This window comes from Orbicella faveolata, unplaced genomic scaffold (genome assembly GCF_042242905.1).
Source record: "Orbicella faveolata isolate gen_17 unplaced genomic scaffold, um_ofav_v1 contig_34, whole genome shotgun sequence".
Lineage (NCBI taxonomy): Eukaryota > Metazoa > Cnidaria > Anthozoa > Scleractinia > Merulinidae > Orbicella > Orbicella faveolata.
In genome coordinates, this window is record NW_028301563.1 from 25489023 (window position 1) to 25516057 (window position 27035).

Here is a 27035-nt window from a genome sequence, read left to right on the forward strand (position 1 = left end):
AATCTAAAAATATTAGTTATTATAGAACCAGTATATCAAAGTTATTTCTATGTTAATGTCATTAACAAAGTCTTGGAATATTATTTAGGGCAGTGGAAGCTCAATGAATGCAAAACTCTTTGCAATATCCCGTAACCCTCGGACGTACAAGGGGGGGGGGGGGGGGGGGTGGGGGTTGGATGCTTTCACCCAAGAAGGTATTTTCAAAATTTTGAGAAGACGATTTACTCTAAAGGGCTGAAACTTTCGTTAGCTGTTCATTCATCCTTCGTGGATATTTTAATATGTTAATTGTGTGTCCATCATTTTTTATGTTTTCATAGCAACCACTAGTTTTATGTAGGTTTGGTCAAAAATCAACTTTTTTCAGTTTTCTTCATCAAATTCCAGAAATTCACCAATTTGTACATTTCATAAACATTCTGGCTTGATTTTGTATCAATTTCCATTATTTCTTGACTTTTTAAGAAAAAAGTAAAATCCAAGATGGCGGATCCACGATGGCGGGTCAAATGACATCATTTAACATTATGACATCACAGCCATTGAATATGGTATCATTTTGTGGAAGAAGCTCAGGGATATCTAATCAATGTAAGTTTAGTACGCTGTGCCTTAACAGAACAAAAACCATAGGGGATTCCTTCCATTTCCCCTTTATACCACAGTAGGGGTATGAGTTAGCTTGTACGACCAGGGGTTAAATAACAGTACAAAATACCTAAATTCTATTCGTAAAATCTAACTATGGGAATGAACGGCTGTGATGTTTGAATTCTAAAACATTGACTAGTTACATGAGAGTTTTTCTCGGCATATCTTGCTTTTTAGATTACTCTTGAAACCCTGCTCAATCATCACAGGTCAAATACTTGATCATGCAATTGATTAATGTCAACTATTACTTTACACTCGGCATACAAACTGATCAATCCTGAGAAGTATTCTTTGTTGAAATTATTGTTTGCTCTCATTCCGAGTTCAAAAACCCCTTGAAATTTTCATTTTGCTTCATCAGGCATGCAAGTTAATCTTGGTAAACACGTACAGTTGTATATAATACTTGAACTGTAAGATTGAGCTTTAGCTAGCTTTCATGAAAATGCGTTTTTCTTCTGAAAGTTCCTAGCACTGAATTAAGAGCAGATAAAGTTTATACCTGAAAGATGTTAGCACAAAACATTGTAAATAATCGCATGTCTGCGAGTAAAAAGATGTCTGAAAAAAATTGCAATTCTGAGGAAAAATTGAGCCTCGAGAAGATCTAGTAGCTGAAATTATCTAAAACCTTGGGTCCAAGCGAGCGCACATGACAACATACACGGCACCAGTGCCTTAGGTTTAGCAAGGTTTGGCCCGGTTCAACTTTTTCAATTTTTCGAGGCATTCAAGAAGCTTGATTGGCTCTTGACCGTCGTTTTCTTTTCTGCTCAGTAACCTCCTGTATATATCCGTAGCTCCATAGCCCTGTGAAATAACTGATTTGTTTTTTCCTGGTCACAAGACTGTATTACATATTCTACACGGTGGATGGTAAAGCAGCTGGCTTGTAGTACTGTCTTCGTACTGCAAGCCTGGTCAAGATCTCTTCAGCTTCATCTTGAGACGGACTCAGATCAGCCTGGTCTATGGTGAGTTGGCCACTTCTGTATATTGCATACAACATGCTGAAGTACTGGGCAATTTGGTCTGCAGCAGGCTACTCTTCTTTGCTGGACATTTTCCTGCCACTACTGTCTTGCACAGTCTCATCTTACTGCACTCATTCACTACACTTTCGTCCTGTCTCCTCACCTTCCAAGAATGTTCTTTTCGGATATGTGTTCACTTTCTCAGAAAAGCGGGTTCCTCTTCGTGATGTTTTCAGAACCATCCCTTTGAGATTTCTCATGTGGATCATGATCACTAAAGGACCTTGGGGATTTCAAACCATTTTATCTTGATGCTGTCTATGCCGTTTCTCTCTCTAACTTCTTTACGTGTTTACCCGCATCCATGTGTCTCTGCAGACTGCAAAAGATTGGTATGCTTTTGTGAATCCCCTTTCAGGGAAGGAGGAATACTGGACCTTTGACAACTTGGGACTCTCCTTCGATAGATTGCGAGGTCCTAGACCACAGTTAATAGATGGGAATGGTTGTGAAGCCCGGCAAACATCAAAGGAGCAAACAAAGATGCCAAGATTTGAGTTGGAAGGTCCACCACCGAGCAAAATCTTTTTTTGCGCCCATACACTATGCATGAATTACGTAGCCAAAACGTTTCTATTGGTCAGTTACTCGGTCAGTAGTATACAACAATTGTGTTTTGTGCACGGTCAAGGCCAAAAAAGAGAACAAAAACATACAACAAAGAAACTTGTTGAGTTTCATAATAACCCCCTTCTATTAACTATACCTAGACTGAGGCTGTTGGAGCCGACACTTGTCAAACTCCTGGAACTAAAAGTAGCAGTCTCCCTTGTGCACAGTACATTTAAGGGCTGCTCTACGCATAAGTCTGTAGGCCCTTGAGGTCTTCCAAATCCATTCCTCATGTGCAGGTGTGAAACATTTACCAGGGCCCATATCATAAGCCTTCTACACTTTCAAACCTCTGGACTTGAAGTTAAAAACATTTAGAGACAGGATCCCAGACATTGTGTGCTTCATGGTTTGGCCTGACTCTTGAGTCTTTACAATATTATTGATGCCTGACACCCTTCAAACCGCCCTTGGATATCACTAGCACTTTTAATGTCGTGGCCTCCATTTACGTTACAACGCACATGGCTCTGCACTGTGGTAATTCTTCTGCCACAGAGGTCCTTTCCAGCCTGTGAATCACTGAAATCATATCTGACGATCTTAATGCCTGTGCACTCTCTAAGGCTGGCAAGTGAGTGGATGAGATGAGAACAAAGGTAACATCTGGTATTGTCGAGCTTTTCTTTCCAAAAAGTTACCATTGAGCAAAACATCGAAGCCATTCTTATCATTGAAGTGTGCAAATCTATAAATAGAGATTGAAATCCTTTGCGCAGTGGTAATAAATAATAAATAACAACAATAAATATAAATAAATATGATAAATAATAATAATAACAACAACAACAAACTATTAATTATCACTGGGTGATATTAATTGCTGCTGATCAAGGTCTTTGGTTCTTGTTCCTATGCTTTCAAAATTATATGCACAATGTTCATCCTTATGCCAATTAAGATTTACTTCCCTGCCTGATGCAGCAAAGGGAAAAAAAATCATAGATGTTTTTTAACTCGATTCGCATGAAATGAATATTCATTGGGTGAGCTCAAGAGTTGATATATGAGGGCAAAAACTTATGTCAGCAAAGAATACTTCTCAGGATTGATGAGTTTGTATGCCGAGTGTAAAGTAAGAGTTGACAATAATCAATTGCAACATCAGGCATGTGACCCGCCCATGATGATCGAGCAGGGTTTCAAAGGTAATCTAAAAAGTGAGATTTTCCCGGAAAAACTCTCATCTAACTAGTCAATGTTTTAGAATTTAAATATCATGGCCTTTTATTCCCATATTTAAATTGTAGGAATAGAATTGAGGTGTTTTGCACTGTTATTGTAACCCTCGGATGTACAAGCTTACTAGCACCCCCACCGTGGTAGAAGGGGGAAATGGATGGAACCCTGTTGGGTTTGCGCTCTGTTTAGGCACAGCGAAATAAATTTACATTGATTAGATAGCCCTGACCTTGTTCTACAAAATGATACCATATTTGTTGGTTGTGACGTCATATGATGCCAAATGACGCCATTTGATCCGTCATCTTGGATCCGCCATCTTGGATTTTACTTTTTTTCTTAAAAAGTCAAGAAATAATGGAAATTGATACAAAATCAACTCAAAATGCTTATGAAATATACATATTGGTGAATTTCTGGAATTTGATAAAGAAAACTGGAAAAAAATACAGAATTAGGTCAAAAAAGTTGATTTTTGACCAAACCTACATGAAACTAGTGGTTGCTATGGAAACATTAAAAAATGATGGACACACAATTGACATATCAAAATATTCGTGAAGGATGAATGAACAGCTGATGAAAGTTTCAGCCCTTTAGAGTAAATCGTCTTCAAAACTGTGGAAATACCTTCTTGGGTGAAAGCATCCAACCCCCCCCCCCCCTTGTACATCCGAGGGTTAAGGGGTATTGCAAAGAGTTTTGTATTCATTGAGCTTCCACTGCCCTAAATAGTATTCCAAGACTTTGTTAATGACATTGACATAGGAAAACTTTGATGAACTGATTCTATATCTAACATTTTTAGATTTCGCCCTTGTCTCTTTTGTTAAAACTATCCTCTTGTCATGTTTTTTGAACAGCTTTTGTTACCAAAAAATAACAGATCCCAAAATTTTATTCTCGATTTCATCAGTCCAAGGGTGACTCTAAACTGTGATGAAATTAGTTTTGATTTAGAAAGTTGGACTTAAGCAATATTTGAGTCAGAATTTGAGCTAATTTGCCTTATAGCTAAATGTTGCGTGACATGGGTAGGAAATGACATTCCTTGATTGGCACCTGTCAGTTTAAATGAATTGAAATTCCTGGTGTGAACTAAGATAGGTCCAATCTTTATTTGTGTGAAATACCAATAAAATTCAATGTATTCTGTAAGCAGGAGCGATGCTAAAATTTGATGCTTATTTTAGTGACATTTTTGGGATTTTGGGCAAAAAACCAGAGGGGTTGTCTAACTCCTAAGGGAAAAATCACAAAGCCGGCCCACTTTGTCTTTTAGAGTTATTGGGTAGTACCTTCAATCTGGCAATGTTTCATCCAAAAAGGAGAGATGGCATGTATCACCCCTGCCTGGTCCTCTGGTAAACTCGGTCTTAAATACGTTCAAGGAAGTTGAGCAAGACCAAAATCGTGTTATGCCATTGTCTACAAAATAGACCCACACAGTACATATTTAATCTTGGATTTGTAAGTTGAACAAGAATTTGCTTGAAGTGTGACCTGGTACAGGGGATGAATACAATTATTTTTTACCACTTACTTTAAAACAAAACATACCCCACTTTTCCCATTAAACTTCTAGTTTTTTAATTCCATTTATTACAAATTATTTTTGTTATTTTGAAAGAGACATAGCTCATTGGCAAGCTGTTTATGATTGCTTTTGGTTAATAAGGAAATACAGCGGGCGAAACTCGATTAATCAAGCTTTACACAAATCTTCAAGGACAAAACATTGCTTTGATTTCGAATTATTCAGCCCTTTTCTTCGTAGGTTTTACTTCTCAGCAATCTTATCGTCGAACGAAAACTTAATATCTGTCAACAACCATGTTGCTGGCCAGCGATACACTGATACACTTCACAAACAAGTCGAGATATCTAAGAAGGAAAGTGCCGAAGGTAGGTTCAATTCCGGCAAGTTAAGATCGAATTCGAAGAGGTCAGAAACGGAAATAATTTGTAAATCGAGCAGAAGTCATCTACAGCTATTACTTGGCCTGCGGAACATTTCATATGGATGTCATTCCAGATTTCTTTCAGGATCGGTTGCGAGCGAACCTTCTATAAAGTCATATTTCCACATCACCATCAGCGCGTGGAGATGTTTGCTCTTGAGCTATCAGATGAAAATGAGCTCCGGGGAAAATTTCTCCCGGCATGCTTTGCGAGTCGTGTCCAACACCGCCTGATACAAATGTGTGTATTTCAGAGGTACCTTCTTTTCTTGGGTGACCACCTTTTCCCTGTGTCCGGTGCTAGCGAGAGCACATTTCTCACATCGCGTTGGGAGTGAGGTTGTGAATAATAATTTTCTCGACTAATTTTTCCACGAGGCTCTGATTTTTTTTCTCAGACTACGATAATTCCCGGCAACCTGTGGTGCCTGGATAAACGAAAATAACGGAATAGACGCAAACATTGATTTCACCGCTTGCATTTTCGAAGGCAAGTTGAAGCATTCTTCTCACGCGGAAATACCATCGCTTAAAACAAAATGTGCGGCTATCAAGGATTATAAATCTGATAACGCGTAGCTATGACTTGTTCTTAATTACAAAATTTCGCCCAAATAAATACCTGTAATATGCCAATATTACTGTAATATACACTGTAATATACTAGTAATGTGCAGTTAATGGCACAAAGAACGGACAATAATTTTTATGCTCTGGCTATTTTTACAATATAGACAATAAAGAGTAGATCAAAAGGGAGCATCTCTACCCAAGAGGGATGTTTACAAAATTAAGATGACGGTGTGACTGTTAAATTGTTACTCTCAGGTATATTCTACCCACGATGTATATGATGGTGTGAGGGTTAGATTGTTACTCTCAGGTATATTCTACCCACGATGTATATGATGGCGTGACTCTTAGATAATTTCTAACTCTCAGGTATATTTTACCCACGTTGTTATAGAGTTAATATGACGGCGTGACTTTTAGATAATTTGCAACTCTCAGGTGTATTCTACCCACGTTGTTACAAAGTTAATATGATGACGTAACTGTTAGATTGTAACTCTCAGGTATTTTCTACCAACGTTGTTGCAAAGTTAATACGACCGCGTGACTTTTAGATAATTTGCAACTGTCAGGTATATTCTACCCATGTTGTTACAAGGTTAATATGACGGGGTGACTGTTAGATTGTAACTCTCAGGTATATTCTACCCACGTTGTTACAAGTTAATATGACGGCGTGACTGTTAGATAATTCGTAACTCTCGTATATTCTACCCACGTTGTTACAAAGTCAATATGACGGCGTGACTGTTAGATTGTAACTTTTAGGTATATTCTACCCACGTTGTTACAAGTTAATATGATGGCGTGACTGTTAGATAATTCGTAACTCTCGTATATTCTACCCACGTTGTTAGAAAGTTAATATGACGGCGTGACTGTTAGATTGTAACTTTTAGGTATATTCTACCCACGTTGTTACAAAGTTAATATGACGGCGTGACTTTTAGATAATTCGTAACTCTCAGATATATTTTATCCACGTTGTTACAAAGTTTTAAATATGACGGCGTGACTGTTAGATTGTAACTCTCAAGTATGTTACAAAGTTGACGTGACGGCGTGACTGTACCCACGATATTACAAAGTTAATATGATGGCGCGACTATTAGATTGTAACTCTCACGAATATTCTACCCACGATCATTACAAAGTTAAGATGATGGCATAGCTATTAGATTGTTACTCTCATGTCTTTTTTTGGCCACAATGGCTACCTGGATATGGGATTTTTGATACCAAGAAGGCTCTTCACTTCACTGATCTTCTTCTTGGCTTTATTCGCATAACTCGAACTTGCGCCATTTCGTCAGAGGGCAGTAATCGCGTGGGAAAGAATCGTCTGCCAAGTAACTTTGCTCGTATATTTTGCTATGATTCATCAACTTTCCATAGCCCAAGGGCTGAGCAACCAAACAGTCGCATTTTCGGTGCATTATATTTGTACCCGACCAGGTTCATGTCAACAGTGTAGATCTCCTTCGGATTCATAAGACATTATCTCTGTAATTTCGAAATGTTGAGCAGTTACCTCTTGTCACCTTAGTCAAGTCAACATGTGCTGTACACTTGAAACATAATGATGCCTGCAATGCGCGGAACACTCGATCGAAATGCCGCGCCAAAAAGTAGCGCGCTTGCCACTTGATAGTTAACTTATCGGTGGCTAATATTAAACAGATCTACACCACTAATTGTCCAAAAAAGTAATATGATCTGAGGTTAATCCATCCCGACTTGACGAAGGTATACACTAAACATACTTGTTTGCCTGTTTTCAAGTGGTAAGAAGGACTATTTAGGGAAATTGACAGAATAACTTCGTTTCTTGATACAATTATTGTTTGCCAGTCACGTTGACGTAATAACAATAATCGTGGTTTTTGAGGCTTTGGTGTTTTTCGCACCTAAGGTGTTTTATTCATCCGGGCGGTTTCCTACTATCCCTTGACCAATCTGTTATTGATAATTAGGTTATGTTTTTACTAGGACAGTTTTGGCTAGATAAAGTCGGAAAAGTCCGGAATTGCAGTGAAAACAGTTCGTCTTGAGTTTAGCGAGTTAAAAATGCAAGCTGTTTTCACCAGAAAAAAACAAGCAATTTTCTCGCCAATATGACCGGAAATTCACGCTAAGTTATACTACCACGGTTGTGTCTTCACTAGGACAGTTTTGGCTCGATAAAGTCGGAAAAGTCCGGAAATGCAGTGAAAACAGTTTGTCTTGAGTTTAGCGAGTTAAAAATGCAAGCTTTTTTCACCAGAAAAACAAGCAATTTTCTCGCCAATATGACCGGAAATTCACGCTAAGTTATACTACCACGGTTGTGTCTTCACTAGGACAGTTTTGGCTCGATAAAGTCGGAAAAGTCCGGAAATGCAGTGAAAACAGTTCGTCTTGAGTTTAGCGAGTTAAAAATGCAAGCTGTTTTCACCAGAAAAAAACAAGCAATTTTCTCGCCAATATGACCGGAAATTCACGCTAAGTTATACTACCACGGTTGTGTCTTCACTAGGACAGTTTTGGCTAGATAAAGTCGGAAAAGTCCGGAAATGCAGTGAAAACAGTTTGTCTCGAGTTTAGCGAGTTAAAAATGCAAGCTGTTTTGACCAGAAAAACAAGCAATTTTCTCGCCAATATGACCGGAAATTCACGCCAAGTTATACTACCTCGCGAGATGGTATAACTTGTCCTGGCGAGTGCCGCAGCCAATCACATTCTGCATAGTGACAGACGCCTGCCAAAGAATCTGGCAATAGTATTTACCAGACGCTCTATCGCAGTTCAGTGTCCGAAACTGAACTTTTAAAACAGTAGACGAGTTCGCCAGTCCTTCTCATTTATTTCGGTTTACCGTTCCAACGGTCCCATTAGCTTCTCCAGTTCGTCGGCGAGTACCCTACCTATGACACGGTGTCGCCGTGCAGAACGAGTTCCTGCATTACAACATTTCGTCGCATCTTCCTCATTTCTGGGGACATTAACTGCATCGTCTGGAAGAAATGCCTTCTCCCTCGCATAAATATAGCTAGAAAAGCATTTCCTCTCTCAGCCATTTTTGAAAGTTGCGCGCTTTCGTAATTTGAATCTTCTGGGTTAAATTTCAATTGAAAACAGATGTCACGTTTAACTAGTAAATGTTGGTCTGTAAACAAACGCCTAGAAAGAATGTTCAGCTAGTTAATCCGCCTAGTGAAAACGCAGCCTTAATCAAAAAATAAATCCAATTAACTTCGGGACAGAAACTTCACTGCTTGCGGCTCCTATAAATTAAATGACCGGCGTGGTAATCCTGATAGGCGTTATTTGTTTTTCAGACCAATAAGTTTAATGCAAAATTCGCACTCAGCACGGACAGAACTAAAGACCATGTCTTGAGTAAAGAATTTTGATTTTTAGACGGGAAGGTAAAGAGGTGCAAAGGTTTAGTTTCACTGACTGCTAGCCGGTCTATCATCCTCTTCTCAGAAGACTTATACCTCTCGCTACAATGGAATGTGAAAGTTAAGACTTGCTCAGTTGAGCTTGTTTGAAAGGATGGACGACCATGGATCTGTTTGTATATCTTGTCATCATAAATAATGTAGTTGTCCAACGTTGACATCCAGGATGATGAGGTGATGCTATCCTTGGATGTAGTATCACTATTTACAGCTATTCCTGTAGATAAAGCCTGTGATTACATAAACAATAAACTACTCAAGGACGAGCCACTTTCTTCAGTCACGAGCCTGGACATCACTTCAGTGTTGAACTTTGTCTTATCTAACAACTACTTTATTTATCATGACAAGATATACAAACAGATCCATGGTTTCGCGATGAGCAGCCCTGTCACCCCTGTGGTGGCGAACTTGTGCACGGAAGCGATCGAAGAAGTGGCCATCAACACGTCTGAAGTACAGCTTAAAGTACGGAAATGCTGTGTGGATGACATCTTTTGTATTATCAAAAGGAATGCTGTCAACTTCTTTCATACTACACTTAATTCCATCGACCCACACATCGCATTCACTATTAAAGAGGAATCTGAGCAACAGATCGCTTTCTTAAATACTTTGGTTTCCCACAAGGATAACACGATCCCTATCGGTGTTTAGTAGAATTCTACTAGTATACTAATGCAAATGCTGTAATCTGATTGGCTAAGCCATTGAACACTATCAGCCATTAGTGTGCAATGGCTGAAGGTCGTTTAAGTAATGGCGACGTTTTTTTCGTTTTTCCAAAGTTTTGGAGGAATCTTCTGATCCAGATGCATAATTAAATTCGTGAGAAGTCTAAACGAAAAACACATACGGTTTATTGACTTTAAAAAAGGTGAAATTATTGAAAAAACTGATGCGCACGCGCACACAACTTCAATTTTAAATGACAATTCAATCCGAGCGATCTTTTTTTCTGGCGCAAAGTTTAATAATACGTCAAGAAATAACTGGAAACCGTTATTTGAAGTAAATTATAGTAAGAATTATACCTCATCAGCTATTACCTCATAGAAATCGAGAGCGAATAATCTAATTATTAAATATCGCAAAGCAACCCACACGGACAGATACTGAGACTTTTCTTCTCACCATGACAAACGCCACAAGATTACCACAGCTGAGACCCTCTTACATCGCGTAATTAAACTCCCTGGTACATCGCAAGGGAAAAATACCGAAATACCCACGTCACTGATGCTTTACGAGCCAACAACTATCCCTCTTATGTTATTTCCAACATCTTAAAGCAGAAATTTTCCAAACCGCCCACACGACTAAAGAAATGGTTTGCACGTTTTTTTTGTTTTTTTTGTTTGTTTGTTTGTTTGTTTGTTTGTTTGTTTTTTAATGGGCTGCGCCTTAAGGAAACCCTAACAGTTTTGCCGTCCTTCCCTTCATCAGTGGTGTCGCGCAACCACTAACAAGAATTCTTCGAAGGCGAGACATTCAAGTTGTAAATAAACCCTTCAAGTCTTTACAACGAGAGTTTCTTTCTCCTAAATTCAGACCATCTATCAAACATCAACCGAACGTGATTTATAAGATACCCTGCGCCGATTGTGATTGGTGTTATGTAGGCAAAACTGGCCGGTGTGTTGAAACTCGTAAGAAAGAACATATCATGAATGTCAAAACACGTACTAATGGTCAAACATTGCGAAACATGCGTGGTCATTCGACCATCGCATAGATTTTGATAATTCGATAGTGTCGTCGACAAAGGCTTTTTTCGCATTAGAAAAACTTTGGAGGTTTGGCACACCTCTGCTACGAAGCATGCTGGCAATAATTCTAAGCCCATTCCAAACCAGAATAGTATTCTTTTTTAAAATATAGTCACCTAATTTACACATTTTTACTTTTCTCTTGTTCTTCTTCTTATTTTTATCTCGCCTTTTCTTGTATATATTTATCATTCTGCATTCCATTTTTATCCGTCGAAGGCTGTAAATTGACAGCCGAAAGGTCATGTTCGTTTTAACATTTTTTAGCTAGCGAACATTTTTATCGTAATTTTGTTTTCGTTAAAGTTGTTTCAAAAACGCTCGACCGAGCAAGAGTCTAAACTTTCACATTCCATTGTGGCGAGAAGAATGAAGCTTCTGAGAAGAGGATGATAGACCGGCTAGAAGTCAGTGAAACTAAACCTTTGCACCTCTTTACCCGTGACCCGCGCTGATTAGACAGTCCCGATATCAACGGTCCACCGCAGGCAGCGCGAACTTTTACCATTATTATTTCCTAAATTTCTAGTTTTAGTTTGTTTAAGTATTTAATTATTCTTTCAATTCATTTTTAAATTTTATTTTATTTTTAATTTTTCGTCGCATATTTACTTTTTTTTTTTTTTTTTTTTTTTTTTTTACTATTTTTAACACCCCGCACTCCGCACTCCGTGTTTTTGGAACAGCCTTCAGATAACGCCTTGTCATAAAAATACACCTGTCATCACTTTTTTGAAATTAAAGTGCGGCATGTAGTCTAGCGTCTTTAAATGTTTTTGTTCTTGAGAAGCAAACACATAAATCGATAATTTCTTGATGTTTCTTTGAAGTGCGTAGAAAGAAAGTAATTAGATTAACAAATCATCTGCACTTCCTGTAAAAAATCATGAAAATAATTCAAAAATGAAACGAAATAAATTGAGGGAAAATGTTCGACAATAAGCTGACGAAATTTCAGTCCATCGGTTGAGGGACTGCAAATTTGGAGGTTAAAAGGTGGGCCTATCTTCGCTAAATTTTCGATCGGAATAAAAGCGAAAAGTTTTGTTTGTTTGTTTTTTTGGTGGCGTCATCCTTGTAAAGCATTCTAACGCCTTAACGTCAATGTTAATTCATACCAGAAAGGGATCACCTTGCTCTAACAATAGGTGATTGGCAGGTAACGTGCGGCAGGACGAGCTCATGGCGGCAATTGTCTTTTCAGTTTACCTCATCTTCCGATCGTGGTTGGTAAATTCAAAATTATTGCTCCATGTCTAAAAACACCATCAAATCTCGTGTTACTAAACATAGTTTTCTTTCGCGTCACTAATTTTCATAGAGATGCTGGTTTATGCGAGTGAAATATGCCGAAAGTAAAGACAAAGTCCTAAGCACATTCCTAAAAACGGAACCACAGGCGAGAGCTCTGAGAGAAATACAGTACAGTGAAGTCACTTTTAAGTTAAACAGCGTAATTTCATTAGTTAAAAAAAAAAAAAGAAAAGTGTCACTAAAGCCAGTTATGTATTTCATTGACGTTTACTGAACAATTAAATGGTATTATTATATTTGTGATCATTTCTTGTTACAGTTGTGATCTTTGCTACATTTGTGAACAATTGTTATTAGACTTGTGATCTTTGTTACATTTGAGGCCTATTGTTATTACTCTTGTGACCTTTGTTATGTTTGTTACTAGTTAATACACTTGTGCCTTCACAGGGGTTGAGTAGAAAGTGCTCCTAATCCGTCTGTATTTGCTTACCAAACAGAGGTTTGCGTAGAGTGGCTACCCTTACAGCAGCCTGCCATTACATTTGTGCCTTCAACACCCCGCCTCGTCCCGCCCTTAGAGGCCAACGAACATTGTGGCGAAACCAGATTACTAGCGATCTCCGCTTTGATACCTTAATAAATATGATATAGGAGACGGATAGGAAGAGCTGCCGGACCTTTAAGAACGCTAATGAGAATTAAAAAAAAAAAGAAAAAAACATCACGTTTACGTAGAACCTGCGACGCCCAACTCTTTAACTCTATTGGCATCTTCACAAAATTGTTTCGGGGTCGAATAAATAAAGCAGTGCTGTCAGAGTTTATATATCATCCAAGGGAACAGTGTTCCACTTTTAACCTAAAACATTCACCTTAAAGGTTGTCCTCACATTTTGAGGTTACATCCTCCACTTTTGATCTGCTTGGATGACCTTTTCGACCAGTGTTACACAGGCTGAAACAATATTAGATTTACTAGTTTTAAAATACGCAAAAAAATGTTGATTTCAATTAAAGGAAATGTTACATTGTAACAAAACAACGCATCTTTTATTGGCTGAGATTTCCGAACTAAAAAGAAACTACACGTAAGGTGAAAATATCGTAATGTAACATATAAAAAGTAAATTAACTACCAAAAATAGGTCAATTGCGAGGAAATAATTTGAATATTGCCTCATTTTACTTACCGGATTCTATTGGAACTGAAGCTTGAAACTCCTGATATATTTCTTCCGACACCTGTTTGTTTACCCGACGAGGATTTGTTTAATTTTTTCGCTTCATCACTGTAAGATGGGTGAGAACACTGGACTTGAACTTCTGGTAATGCATTGTTAATTCGTATCTGTGCTTTGGACATACGGTAATCCTTTCCCTGTCTTCCTATGATAGTGAATGCAATCCGGCGCGATGAGAATAAAATCAGCCTCGTTAATCTGTGTCCCGAAGCCTTGACTTCGACTGACACCCAGATTGGTTAAAAATCTGTTAAATCCTTTGTGCATAGGTTTAGAGGAATAACATAAAGCTCATTTGGCGCGTACGATGTTGGACCCCGCACACTGTAAACAGCTGAAAATGAGCAGCTCGTTTTGCGTTTTACATTACGCTCAGGAGGAAGGGGGTGACTCTATTGTTTTCCGGTATTGATTCGTGACCGACTCGTCATAGCCATTGTGACGTCACATAGGAACAAGTGAGCGCTTCGAGTGGCCTATTCAGATTACGCCATTGAGGAAAGACGACAGAGGTTAACAAAGACAAAAGAACAGGCCTAATATCGCTTTTTTTTCGCTAACTAAGTGTAGGTGTCTACAGTTTGTTGTTGCTTTTTGTCTGTGTGCATAATCTATTTTAGCTTTATGCGCGCGTAGTCGTGTATTCTTCTTGATATTTGTTGCGGGTAAGTGGCGGGACCGCCATCTTGAAAACCGGACAAAAAAAATCAACGTAAAACGTTCGCGTTTTCGCTCTGAAAAGTCCTACCAATAGTCTTGTTAATAGGAGGTTTTATGCATTTATAATATACGTTTAATCTGCGTGTCTCCCTGTGTCGATTGAACCGGCCGTTTCTCTCATCAATCCATTTGAGTGTTGTTTATTTCTTGATTTCCACCAAAATTACCCTGCGATATGATCGGTTATATCTGTTTTGGAGCACCTCTGTTGGTAGTTATCAGGCCTTTGAATTCAATTCTTGGTGTTTCGACTTTATTGGCCTTTTGTGTTGTAATTGTGTCCGCTGTACGGTGGAATTTGTTGGCTTTAATCGTAGAGCAGTTTTCTTTTCTCTCTTTTTTTTGTTCTTTTTTTTTGTGTTGGCTTTTGTTGTGAAGGTTTGTTGGCCTCGTTTTCCTATCTAGTTTTTTTCCTTCTCGGAACAGATAATGTCCACGGAAAACATAGAAATATGCCATTTTTTAGCACTAAATGAAGGTTACTTTTCATAAAACCTGCATTACCAAATAAAACATTGATTGATTGAATCCGTTTTCCGTCAGACACTGGAAGTCCATAAGCTTCATTTTCCTTCAGTGTGCTTAGCAGCTAAAAATCATCATTATCATCATTATCGTCGAATATTAACCCAGGATAACCCTTCAGTACAAAGTACTGTTATCAACAGGGTCCTGCTACGCTCTCATTCTGACCATATCTGGCCATACAAACCCTGCCTGTTCCATTTTTAGTGGTTTTATTTGTAGTCAGTGTTATAGCAGTAAGGGCTGGAAACCTTGATATCGGCCTTAGAGAATTCCTCCTATTTTGCTTTGTTTTGTGTCTTCATTGGTCGATGTTCAGTTATCCTTATGTAAAAATGGTTGAATTTCACCACCCTAGCTTTCTCTTCACTATGGCATTAAAGTGAAAAGGCTGGTTACATTTATTTTGGTTGCTGATAAAGCAGAAAAGTCACATTTTTTTTCCTTCCCACCAAAGTATAACTATCTTAAATTTGAGATCTCCAATTATTAAACTTGCCAATTGATTTGTACTAGCAATCAAGCTGAGGTAAACCTTTACATGACTTTGTGCCCTTAAAGAAATATGTTGGGCAGTCATAATCAATGGAAGTTTGACTGGAGGTTTGGAAGGGCCCCTAAGGGGGTGCATAAATGAAGCAGGAACTTGTAAATTTGACAGCATCATTCAACAATATATGTGAAAAATATGGAGTTCTCATATGCATGTCTTGACAGGACAGGTGTTAAAGAAAAAGGGTGATGGGGGAGGGGGGAGGCATCCAGCCTTTAAAGGGTAAATGTTCATCAGAACCCCTAAGTAATACCTAGTGTGGCATTCTAAAAGGGAGTTTGTGCATTATGACATGACTGTTCCTTCCAGTGGCATTCTCTGGAAAAAAAAAAAAAAAAAGAAAGTGTCTTTAATAACCTGTTTTCAGTGGAATGCAACTATTTACATGAACAAAAGGTAAGTATTAGCTGATTATGACAGTAGTAGTATAGCTGCCAAATTACCCGATTGCAACCTCGTTTTTAATTTATAGAAAATTGCCGCCAATAAAAGTGTGAGAAAACATGACGTCACCTTTACGTCAACAGGTGGCTCAGGCGGCGAAACTGGTGGGTGGCCCGTATAGGTTAGGCTAAGTGGGCGGAAAATAAATGGATTCAAGATGGCCGCCGCGTATACCCCATACCCAATACCCTCTCGCTGGGTCTGACGTCACGGCAAGGGGGGATGCCCCCTCAATAGGCTGAGGTCATGGAAAGGGACATACCTTCTCTGATAAGAATATAAAAAGCTGATATAAGAAGATTCCTGATAGGCTTTTTCTTATAATGCGAACGATGGAACGATGGGTCGATATTCTTAAAGCAATTGAACATTTTAATCCCTACCGCAATTACGTTCTATCTCTGATAAGAAATGCTACAAAAGAATTTCTGTGACCTTGTTATTAGACGCCTTTCCGTAAGACATCATGTAAAGATCACATGAGAATTGTCTCTTCCCTTTTACGTTTTCCTCCAATGAAATTTATATGCTTCGTAAGTGTTTTTCACTTCCGGGAACAAATCGAAAGATTTCTCAGGAAAAAAAAAAATGAAAACGGGGTTAACTTGTGAGTAGAAGACACCGCTGGGGAAGAAGTCGCCTGTCATAAGACAGTCTGGTCTGTCAAGTTCGACACATATAAGGGGACAAATGGCTAGGACATTGATTTGTTTAAAAAGAAACCTTGTTATGGTTTGAAAACATACTTGGAGGCGTTTATGAATAAACGCCCTGGTGTATTATTTTTATTTTTATTTTTTTTTCGAAAAACATTGTCGTGTGGTGTGAGTGCGTTCCAAGAAAGGTATTAAGGTGCCTACCCAATGTCATTTTTCTTGATTTACACCGAAGACTGCGTTGAGGATATATCATGAATATCGAAGTGCAAGAACAGAAATTTTGCCAGTCGTTGGACCAGTTGATCCAAAACATCACCCAACTGATCAATACGTTGGTGTCCAACGTGGTTGAGACGTCGCCGCAGTTATACATGAAAACCAAGCTTCCCTTGTTGAGTTGCACTGTTAGTTTATCCCAAGTAGTGGTGAAGATGCAACAAGCCTGGAAGCCATGGCAGAACCAGCATCTATTCCAATAGAGATCGCTATTCCTTTGGAAGAACGGATCCACGATCAAGCCCCTCTCCCATCACCACAGACAGTACATAAAGAAAACACCGTGTAGAAAAAAAAAAAAAAAAAACAAGGATCCAAACATGCCTCTCGAAGCCATTTCGCTCTTGGAAGGAACGTGCTTGAAAGCAGCAGCTGTGCAATTGGAGCTCGACGTCTTGCACTCTTTGGATTCGCTCTATGCCTTCTACCATTGTCAATGGTGGTGTAACAGTCAAATGTACCGTGTTTTCAAGGTATACCAGGCTCTCTTCAATGGGATGGCCTTACTAGTAATGGCTGCTGGTGCGATTACCAGTTCAATATTCGCGAATACCATCTGTCCAAACCCCAAGGCGCGTGAGAACGAGTACCTGCTGTTACCAGCGAATCCCACTTGTTAACTCCATCGAGTGGAAGTGTATGATGTTTAACAACGAACACCCAATACACTAAAAAATTTATAAAATGAAGTGTGTCGTTAGAAGTTTGGTCAGATCATACAGATCAGAAAGGGGTACAATAAGGGGGACGTTAGTGATGTTGAACAGATAGAGGAAGAAGAAGAACACGGTGAGGATAGCGAATATGAAGAACCAGAGGATGAATCAGTGGACGAAGAAGATGACAAACCAGAGAAGGAAGAAGATGAAGAACCAGAGGGAGGAGAAGATGAGGAAGAAAATCCATGGGTGGCCATTGGAGATGAAGTCGAGGAGCGAAATAAAGAAAAACTTACCTATAATCTGGCTATCTGAAACATGGAATCACACTGCCAGTGATGAATCCACCAATGTTTTGCTTAGACACGCCCCCTTACTCCCGAGCCAGAGGGTGGCTACTTACAATTTCCTTTTTTTTTTTTTTAATTTGGTAGAGAAAAATTTGTTTATAGTTCTGAATATATTTCTAAGAGTCAAAATAATGACAACGACCGTTGCGAAACGGACAACTGCTCCGAAGGCTCAGTGAATATTTGTCAATGTTCACTGAGCCTGAGGCGAATAATTGTTTTAGTATAATTTTCAGAGGTGAATATCAAGGAATAAAATAACGGATTAAAACATAACAACATAAACGCAATTGTTTGTTTGCATACACTTATGCAACCGTAGTTTTAATGATCAACTTACATGTGCATCGATTGCGAATCAATTTACTTATCGAGTTTAGCAGTAAAACAAACAAACGAAACAGTACGAAAAATGAATTGATCTGGTACCTTTGTTTTATCGTTGCTGACTTTATTCACAGTTGTCATCATCGTCTAAAAATGATTAGCTTTTTAAATTTCGGTGAATCGATCTCACCTAGCTGCAGGCGATCACTGAGTTTGCGATTCTATAATGCCTTGAATACGAGTTCTTGAAGGGATTTTAAGTTCAAGGGCGCAGCGTTCATTTTGAAAATTCTCCATTCTTTTAAATATTCTGGACTTAAAATGGTGCCTTCCGAATAAATGAAGAAATTATTCAGAAACTGTACGCTATGTTTACTTGGAAATCTCTCAGTCGTCCAAACGAGGAGGAATATCGAGACTCTGTTCTATGGGTCTTTTATTTGCCAGAAGTCTATCTTGCGTGATCTCCGTCTAACTTCACTACTTCCACTTCGCTGCTGCCTCTACTTAAGTAATTGACTGACAACTGCGCACGTACTTAAATATCACAGCGGTAGCTATGTGGCTACATGGGGCGACTGAACTTGAAGGATGCGAAGTACACATGAAATAATTCATATTTGAACTGTGGTTGTAGATGAAAGTGAAGAATGATCATCGCAATAAATTTTCCAATTTAAGCAATTGGAAAGAAGAAGCCTGAAAAAAAATCGGGACTTCAACGGGATTGGAACCCGTGACCTCCGCGATACCGCGATATCGGTGCGATGCTCTACCAACTGAGCTATGAAGCCACACATTGGGAGCGAGGTCAATCAATTAAGCTCATATCTTCCCGTGAGGAGTGAAATGATGTGCAGTATACATGAAATAATTCTTTCCAATTGCTGAAATTGGAAAATTTAAGCAATTGGAAAGTAATAATAATCAAATCGTTCTAAATTGTCAAAATGGTCTAAATTGTATAAGCCCTATAACACAAGCCTAGATATGGCCTTGTCCCTAATACGTGGCTACCCGTGGGAGGGAGGGTGTAAAGGAATTCGATGCTAAATCAAGCGGTAGATGTTAATGGCAGGGATCTTTTATATAATAATCCAAGTTATTCTCGCATTTTGATTTGTTCTCGCCTATGATCTATTAGAGGACAGACGCACGATTGACGTCATTATTACAAAGCTTTTCCCTCTGTGTTTTAAAATGGTGGAAAATTTTAACAATTTAGATAATATTTTACGTGACTGGGCAAAGGATAAGGTACAAAAAAAAAGTCTTGTCGAGGCATTGAACAGGTACGAGAAGCAGTAACAAAAAAGATCAAACCGTTTCTTTTCTAAGAAATGACTTAGAAAAAATACTCGAGCAGTCTCAGTCGACAGTCGAGCGAGACTAAACCAAGCACAAAATTGGTCTTGGTAAGCCGAGAACCACTGCTTTATCTCAAATTTAACAAGCCTGATAAACAAAATATTGATGAGATTAATTTATTTAACAAATTCAACTTTTCTCATTCTCAAATTAACTGTTGATACACTAATTGATGTCAAGAATAAAACATCGAAACATCACTTCTTGAAATCAGTTTAAATAAACAGATAACCTTGCTTTCCGACATGCGAATGCTCCAGCCCGTTTCACGGGACAGCAGCAAGCAAAGTATAGCAAACTACAGCTCACGGCCAGCTTTATCAGAGTTAAAAGGTGTCTCCGATACTATTTTAAACTCATATGAGAATCGCCAACCACAGACGACACAAATTTCCTCCATCACTAACGCTCCTTTCATTCAAAACTCGAATCGAATAGCCTCCAGGTTAACTGCAACCACAAGTTTTCCCAGCGTATCGTGAAAAGCTGGACCGGTCACGTGCGTATGATTAGCCAATCAAATTCGAGGATTTAGGATTCTTGCCCGCTCAGATGCTTAAGAACAAAATAAGTGTTTTTTTATCATTTTTCCTCAGAATGAACACTTCGAACTCTGGCATTGTTCTCTGTCCAACACTTAAATCAGCGCATAAATGAACACCGTTATTCAGCCATCGGAAAACACCTTGAAACACAGCAAGGGAACAACAAAATAGAGACCGGCCACCTTTTCAAAGTTCTGAGGAAATGTAACAGCAAATTCGATTGCTAAGTCTACGAGATGCCGTACGTAAAGGATCGACATCAAGCGTTCTCTTAACACGCAAACCGACTCCATTCGCGCAAAACTGTTTACGTAACACTTTCGCACACGTTTTTCTGTATTGCGTTTCCTACCTTAAGAATTATACGCATAGGACCCGCAAATATTTTATGTATTGTTCATATTTTATATACTCTAAGTAGACGTTATACTTTTTCACTTTTTACCTTGATAATGGAACCTGAAACCTTGTTAGTTGTTTAAATGTGTTTTACAAATCTTTTAGCGTTAAACTTCCTGTTCTACTTGATAGCAAAAATTACAAGAGAACTTAGGTTCCACTTTGTTTTACCCCGTAGCGTGACGTTGAAAACTAGAATTTTTGCGGAAAAGTTTAGCCCAGATAATAGTAAGGATTTGGCGAGTTTGAAACGCTCACATCGTAAAAAAAAACGATGTCACATCTAAAATATGCTATTCTGCTGTCCAACTAACTATTTTGGCAGATCTTTCAGTAAATCAAGGCTAAATATCGCAGAAAGTGGGAATAAAGTGATATTCTTCGCTAAAAATTTTGGCGGGAAATGATTCTGGCTAATGATTTTTTGGGGGACTGTGCGAGACCAGTTACTCCGACTTACCTCAAATTTTTAACAATTTTCATTAAACTGGATAGTGATGGCAGTTTAAAAGACTGTCAAAAAAAAAATCTTTTCTGTAGAAATAAAATACCACACTTTTGGAAAACGAGTCATTGAAAATGGCTAAAATTGAGTCACTCCCATTAACGATTCAGCGGCGATAGACAGCACCTCAAGAAAAGCGTAGGATTAAAGCGAAAAACCTCAAATATATCTCAGTCAACCAATAAGGGAACAAATATTATCGCAAAAAATAAGACTTTCTGGAATTTGTAAGAAGTATCTTTTAGCCTCACCTAAAGTTGCCGGAAATTTCGGCCATTTTAGACTGCTTGCGAGGCCAAAATTATGATGTGGTCATATTTCAAAGAAAAACGAACACCTACCTCGTTAAGTGCCATGGTTGTTGATCTTTTCGGAGAGCTTTTATACTGTGAAAATTAAGATGAAGATAAACACCCGACCTCAATCTTTTCCTGTTGCCCGGTTTTCTCTGACAATGACCCTTAACTGAGATACGAAACTTCATATTTTCAACTAACGCTATTTTCGTCTATAGGAGTACGTTATATGTAATTAGCAAGATGAAAGTCATATTTTGAATACAATTTGCCCATATTTGTCGTTAAGACACTGAAGCAAGTAAAAGACGAGTGAAGAGTAATATCTTTAGCTGAATATATTGCAGCAGAAACCGTGTTATATTTTCAACATCTTTGCAAGAGGTGATGTGTGATGATGTCTGATGTGTGCCTATATGATAAGTTTAAGCTTTGGAGCTGCCGGACCTTATCCCAGTTTCTATAGTATGAAGCGGCTAGGAGTATTTCTACTTTCCCTGGAGTGGAAGCTAGTCCATCGCAGGTCACTCCACCGGAATTTGTCAGCTTTTCCCAACAATTCGCTGGTACCCATTTATACTGAGTGGAGAGAAGCACTGTGTGAGAGTTAAGTGTCTTGCCCAAGAAAACAACACAGTGTCCCCGGCCAGGCCTGAAACCAGGACCGCTCGATCCGGGGACGAGCGCACTAATCATGAGGCCACCGCGTCTCTATTTATATGATAAGTTGAGATTCAAATACAATAAACTGGTCATAATTTTTGAAAGATTTTCAACAAAAAAATGTGGACAATTCTGTCATCCCTTCTAGTAAAAATATGTTCTCAAAGACCATTTAACTCACGATTTTACAAGCACACCGGCGCACTTGCAGCCTACACTCTGTAAACAGGAGCACTGAGCTGCGGAACGTAGTCTGTCGCCAACTTAGTCTGAAAACGGACGAAAAGGCAGCAACTGTATTAACACGAGTTAGCGACAGACTTATTATTTTGCACAATAACTGTTATCACTCGTATCGGACTGGTTCTAGAACCACTTGAAAATTTATTTATTGAATACAGAATTTCTCACATTACATTCCTTGTACCCAATCACCGCGCTGCATCTTATCTTGCATCTTTCATGCTCTCTTACATCGACTTGTTTTACATTGATCCGCTAAAATTGAGTTCACTGGTTCAACTTAGGGTATTATATGGGGCGCAACGAATCCGTAAATGTTAATTTCAGTAACAGCTCATATGAAGCCAAAGTGACCACACACATTTCTTACGAAATGCGCTAAAAAAGGGCAAAATTGATTTGCACATCAAAGAATACTATAAGATTTGGAACAAATTCGACACAAAATGTGACACAAAGACAAATGAAAACGTAATAATGACAAACACTTAGTTAAAATACCCTTTGAATACATTGCTGATAAAGACGGACAAGACATGGTTGATATGGACAAGTTATATATCCATATAATTGACACATTAAAATGTTTGTGACTTTCTGCCCCAATCTCCTATGTCTCAGGCTAAATATGAGTGGTGTCACAAATGAAAGAGATCCTGCAATTCCGGGATCTCAGAATTTTCTAGATCGAGAAACAACATGGAAAGTATCCTGTAAGAGAGTTTTCTTTTCCCATTTTTATTTTTATTATTCTCGTTTTCTGTAAGGTTGTATCCTATATCAGGAAGGGAACCTCCTAGCACACACTCTTTAATTTCCCTTTTATCGTGCAATTGACACTGATTGTGATTATTTGTTGGTAGGCACTTGCAAAACAATCAGTTGAACGACTTACCAGAGGATATTTTCCGCTACAATACCAGGCTTTTGTACCTGTGAGTAGCTCTCTTCGTGTAACTCTAGACTACAGTAACTAAATTCCCAACTAGCCAATCAGAAGCTGTGTCTACTGTCTTGATATTCTGAAACATCAAGTCACTGACCTGATATGGCTACAATATCAGGTCATTTGGCCGAATTTGGGTACGGTAAATACCTAATCGTTCCTTTCTGGTACGCTTTGGCGGCATATCAGGCTGGTTTGGTCTCGCCATGGGTATTTCGGCTGGGCTAACTCTCGCAAAAGTCCGAACCATAGTTCGACCAAACTCACCTGGTATGCCGCTGCACGCAATTTAAGAAAGTAAGTAAAAGAATACTTTGGCAGGTAACAAGTCCGCCTGTTGAACGGCCACAGAACAAGCAACGGCGTGGAGTTCTGTATCCACTACACTCGAAGATAAATTTAAACCTTTTTTTATGAACCACTAGATAGACGCGAGAATCCAAACTTTATTTTCACTAAGGTGGACGTCAGTGACGTTTTCTTCCTTTTAAAGTTTCGGTCTTGATAATAAAAATGCCACTCTTGTCTTGGAAGCAGTCTCCAATCGTTTTTCCAAGGTGTACTATCTATATATTTCTTTAATCTATCGCATTCAATTTGGCGAAACTAAACTCTTTGGCTCTCTTAATTTTGTAATGTGTATTTTCTGTGAAGGTTGGACATAAATTACGGCGTAGAAAACTAGTAGAGCCCTACAATTCGAAGAAAAAAATTTGAATAAATTAAGTGAAGACAAGAGAGAATCTACACTGCCTTCTTCGTTTACAAAACCATTGACATTACAAGCCTTTCCATAAACGTAGTCTAGTTCAGGGTCGCTGACACCATTTTGTTTCGAATAGTCCATTTCGGCTGCTAAAATTAACAGCGCTTTTTAGTTAAGTTTTGGTACAAACAAAGTTTACCATGGGCATGTGCAGGTGTGAAACAGTAAATTTAAAGAATAATTTTGTTTCAGTTGGGTGAGGTCAACGTCCAGCGCTCTGATCTACTCTGATTGGTTAAGTGAGAGCAAAGTGTACAGAGCAAACCTAGTCATGCAAAGAAAACTTATGTGTGTAACAGAAACCGTAATGACACAACACTGTTCAATTGTCTTTCCTGTCAAAATTCGAAACATGTAAAGAACAGACGGAAAATATGCAACACTGATTTAGAAGCCCTTACGATTTCCTTCCATGCATACATGTCCTCTCAGATCATGATTTGTTGTGGTTGAAAAGGTCCTTTGAAGAGCTAAGAAAATTTCCTTTGGAATGTCACGGGTAAACTGCAAATACCAAGGTCTCTTAATTCGGCGACGAGCTTACAGCCTCCTGTAGATTACATCCAACCATGTACAGGTCTCGTCTTTTAACCCTGCTCCTGTGTTGAGTGATGATTCACACAAAATGGAGAAAAGATCTTTCCCTCGAGCACGTTGTTCGTAAAGACCTCTTAATCTTTTTGCCTCTTGTTTAACAAAAAAATGCGAAATTTTCCCCCAGGTCACTGCATTCTATGAAGCAATTGACAGCTGTCTCAATAGCTTCTCTGTTTTGTTGCTTACCTCGTCACTGGATTCTTGTAGCTCTTCTGTTTCAATACGAGTCATTTCTTCGAGAACATCTTCAAATGGCACAGAAGCCGCTGTTTTGAAATTTGTTTTCAATTTTTATGCGCTTGTCCGTTGATCCGAGATGCAATCACCCCGGCATTTTCGTTGGCGTGTGTGCCCAAGGTGATTGATTGGATACAGAATTTGTGACTTTACATTCTTTGTACCTAATCAGCTGCATCTGATCTCGCAACTTTTATGCTCTCTTACACCGACTTGTTATACCAACTGATCGCTAAAATTGAGTTTAGTAGTATATAGGGGATTAGACAAATACCGTTTCGCAGAGGGAGAAGCATTTCCCCGTTTTGAATCCCCCAGGTCTAATACCGAATCTCGCAAGCTTGCTTCGGTTAAACCCGGGGGATTCAAAACGGGGAAATGGTGCGTCCCTCTGTGAAACAGTATTTGTCTAATCCCCTATATACTACTACGGGGAAGGGAGGGAAGGGGAGGGATTCCCATTAGATAGAAACGACCCCGCTGTTATACCGCCCGAACAGCGGCAATGGTTCGAGGAACAAGCAAGTGTCAACTTTCCGATGGAATCCAAAACCTCCCTCCAGAGCTTCGTGGGATAATTTACAAGGATTATGTCGCCATAAAGATTTGCCAGCGAGCGGATTTGGGCTGGGACAAGGTACACGGGCATATTTTAAAACTACCATTCTGCCAATACATGCAGCAGATTGTGCAATGATAATTTGCTTTGAATATGCGAACTGGTGTTTCGAAGGATGTTGTTTCCCCTGTTTCGAAAGGGAGGGAACTCTTCATAAAGCATCGCTAAGCCCGCCGATGGAGTTAATACCTCTCATAGAAGCCAGCCCTGAGTACATGAATTTTTTTAAAGTATGCTCCTAGACCTATGATTGGCACGAGTGGTTCCTTTTTGGTAGGGAGAGTTAGCGAAAAAAGGCGAGTGTTTCCTAGTAAAAAACCTCATCGCCATAAAGCATAGCAGAAAGGATCTCGCGCGTAATATCGCGCGCATTTTTTTGCCACTCAGGTGTGAAATATTCGTGGGCGAGAAACGCAATCAAGTGGAAACAGACGAGCATGTTTTTATAATATGCAAATAAAACCGTCTGTTTCTAAAAGTCAGTTCGAAGCGGAGGGTTTGTTATTTTTTTTTATCAGTTCGGCTTCAAGTCTGCCGCGGATGTCTTTCTCCAGGTTCTGAACGTCAACATCAGCAAGCTTTCTCTTTGACGGTTGGCGAAGCATCTTTGCTCGAACTTGTTCCTTGAGTGAGTTACACTGTTGAAACTCGGAAAGGATGGTGTCAAACTCGTGGCAAGACACTTCGTTGTTATTCAAAGCTTTGGAGAGCAATCTGTTGATAGTATCCCGCTTGGCAACGGCGAGCGTGGTAATCTCTTGATGTTTTTTTATTTTCGAATCAAGTTTTTTGCTGGCGATTATCAGCCTCGAAGAAACGAGAGCGAAACAACCCCCAGCCCCGCCTAAAGGAACCGTTGCCGGCAGGCCAACCACAGACAGAGCGGAGCCAAAACTCGCGCTGGAAAACGCTGCCGAGAGAACACTGGAGCCGGCGGCACTCCAATTACCGAATTTTCTTGCCCGTTTGTATTTTTTAGCAACGAGGCGATAGTGGCCGACCTCACGGTCCAAATTGTTGGAAATCTCGTTTATTTTTTGCAAGGGGAAATCTTCAGAAGGCGCAGCCAGTAATGGATAGATATGCTCAGAAGGCGGAGCGCTTGGTAACACATTTGCTGAAGACATTGTGTATATAAAGAAATTTAATTTAACTCTAATTCAATTCCTTTTTACGAATGTTACAGTTAAAGGCATCAACTTTCGCCCAATACCAAGCAAAGCGGCTAAATCGGGATCAAGTTCAATCGGTTTTTGCCCCAAATTTCTGATAATAAGCTGGCCAACAGGTCGATTTATTAATGTTTGCAGCTCATTATAGTTATATTTCGTGAACAGACCTTCTATTTCTTTTGCCATTCTTTCTAAACTGTAATACCCTGGGAGCATTTTATTAATTGATAAAGATCTATCTTTGTCTTTATCTCCCAAGGTGGCTGAAAATTCTTTTTTCAAAGTGTCCCAGCTGTTGAAAAAACTACAAGAAAGGAGTTTCATGAAATGTACTTTCGGTAACGAGTCTTGAAAATAGATAGTCGCGCCGTTCTCTTGTGTGCCAACAGTGAGAACAACCATTTTATATTTAACAAACAAAACTGTGTCCAAATAAG

At 39.1% G+C, this 27035-nt stretch overlaps 1 protein-coding gene across 1 annotated transcript; it reads left to right on the forward strand.

Moving 5' to 3' along the window:
- The first annotated feature begins 5318 nt into the window (after window positions 1–5318).
- Window positions 5319–10119, forward strand: LOC149105445 (uncharacterized). The gene is made up of 2 exons (XM_089272356.1): window positions 5319–5390; window positions 9628–10119. The coding sequence occupies exons 1-2, from the start codon at window positions 5319–5321 to the stop codon at window positions 10117–10119; spliced, it is 564 nt and encodes a 187-aa protein (XP_089128482.1).
- Window positions 10120–27035: the final 16916 nt, after the last annotated feature.

Excerpts from the sequence above, each read along its gene's own strand:
- LOC149105445 (XM_089272356.1), top strand. The coding sequence starts at position 5,319 with ATGTTGCTGGCCAGCGATACACTGATACACTTCACAAACAAGTCGAGA. Across the intron at positions 5,391-9,627 it reads TAAGAAGGAAAGTGCCGAAG|GATGATGAGGTGATGCTATC; the intron begins GTAGGTTCAATT and ends GTTGACATCCAG.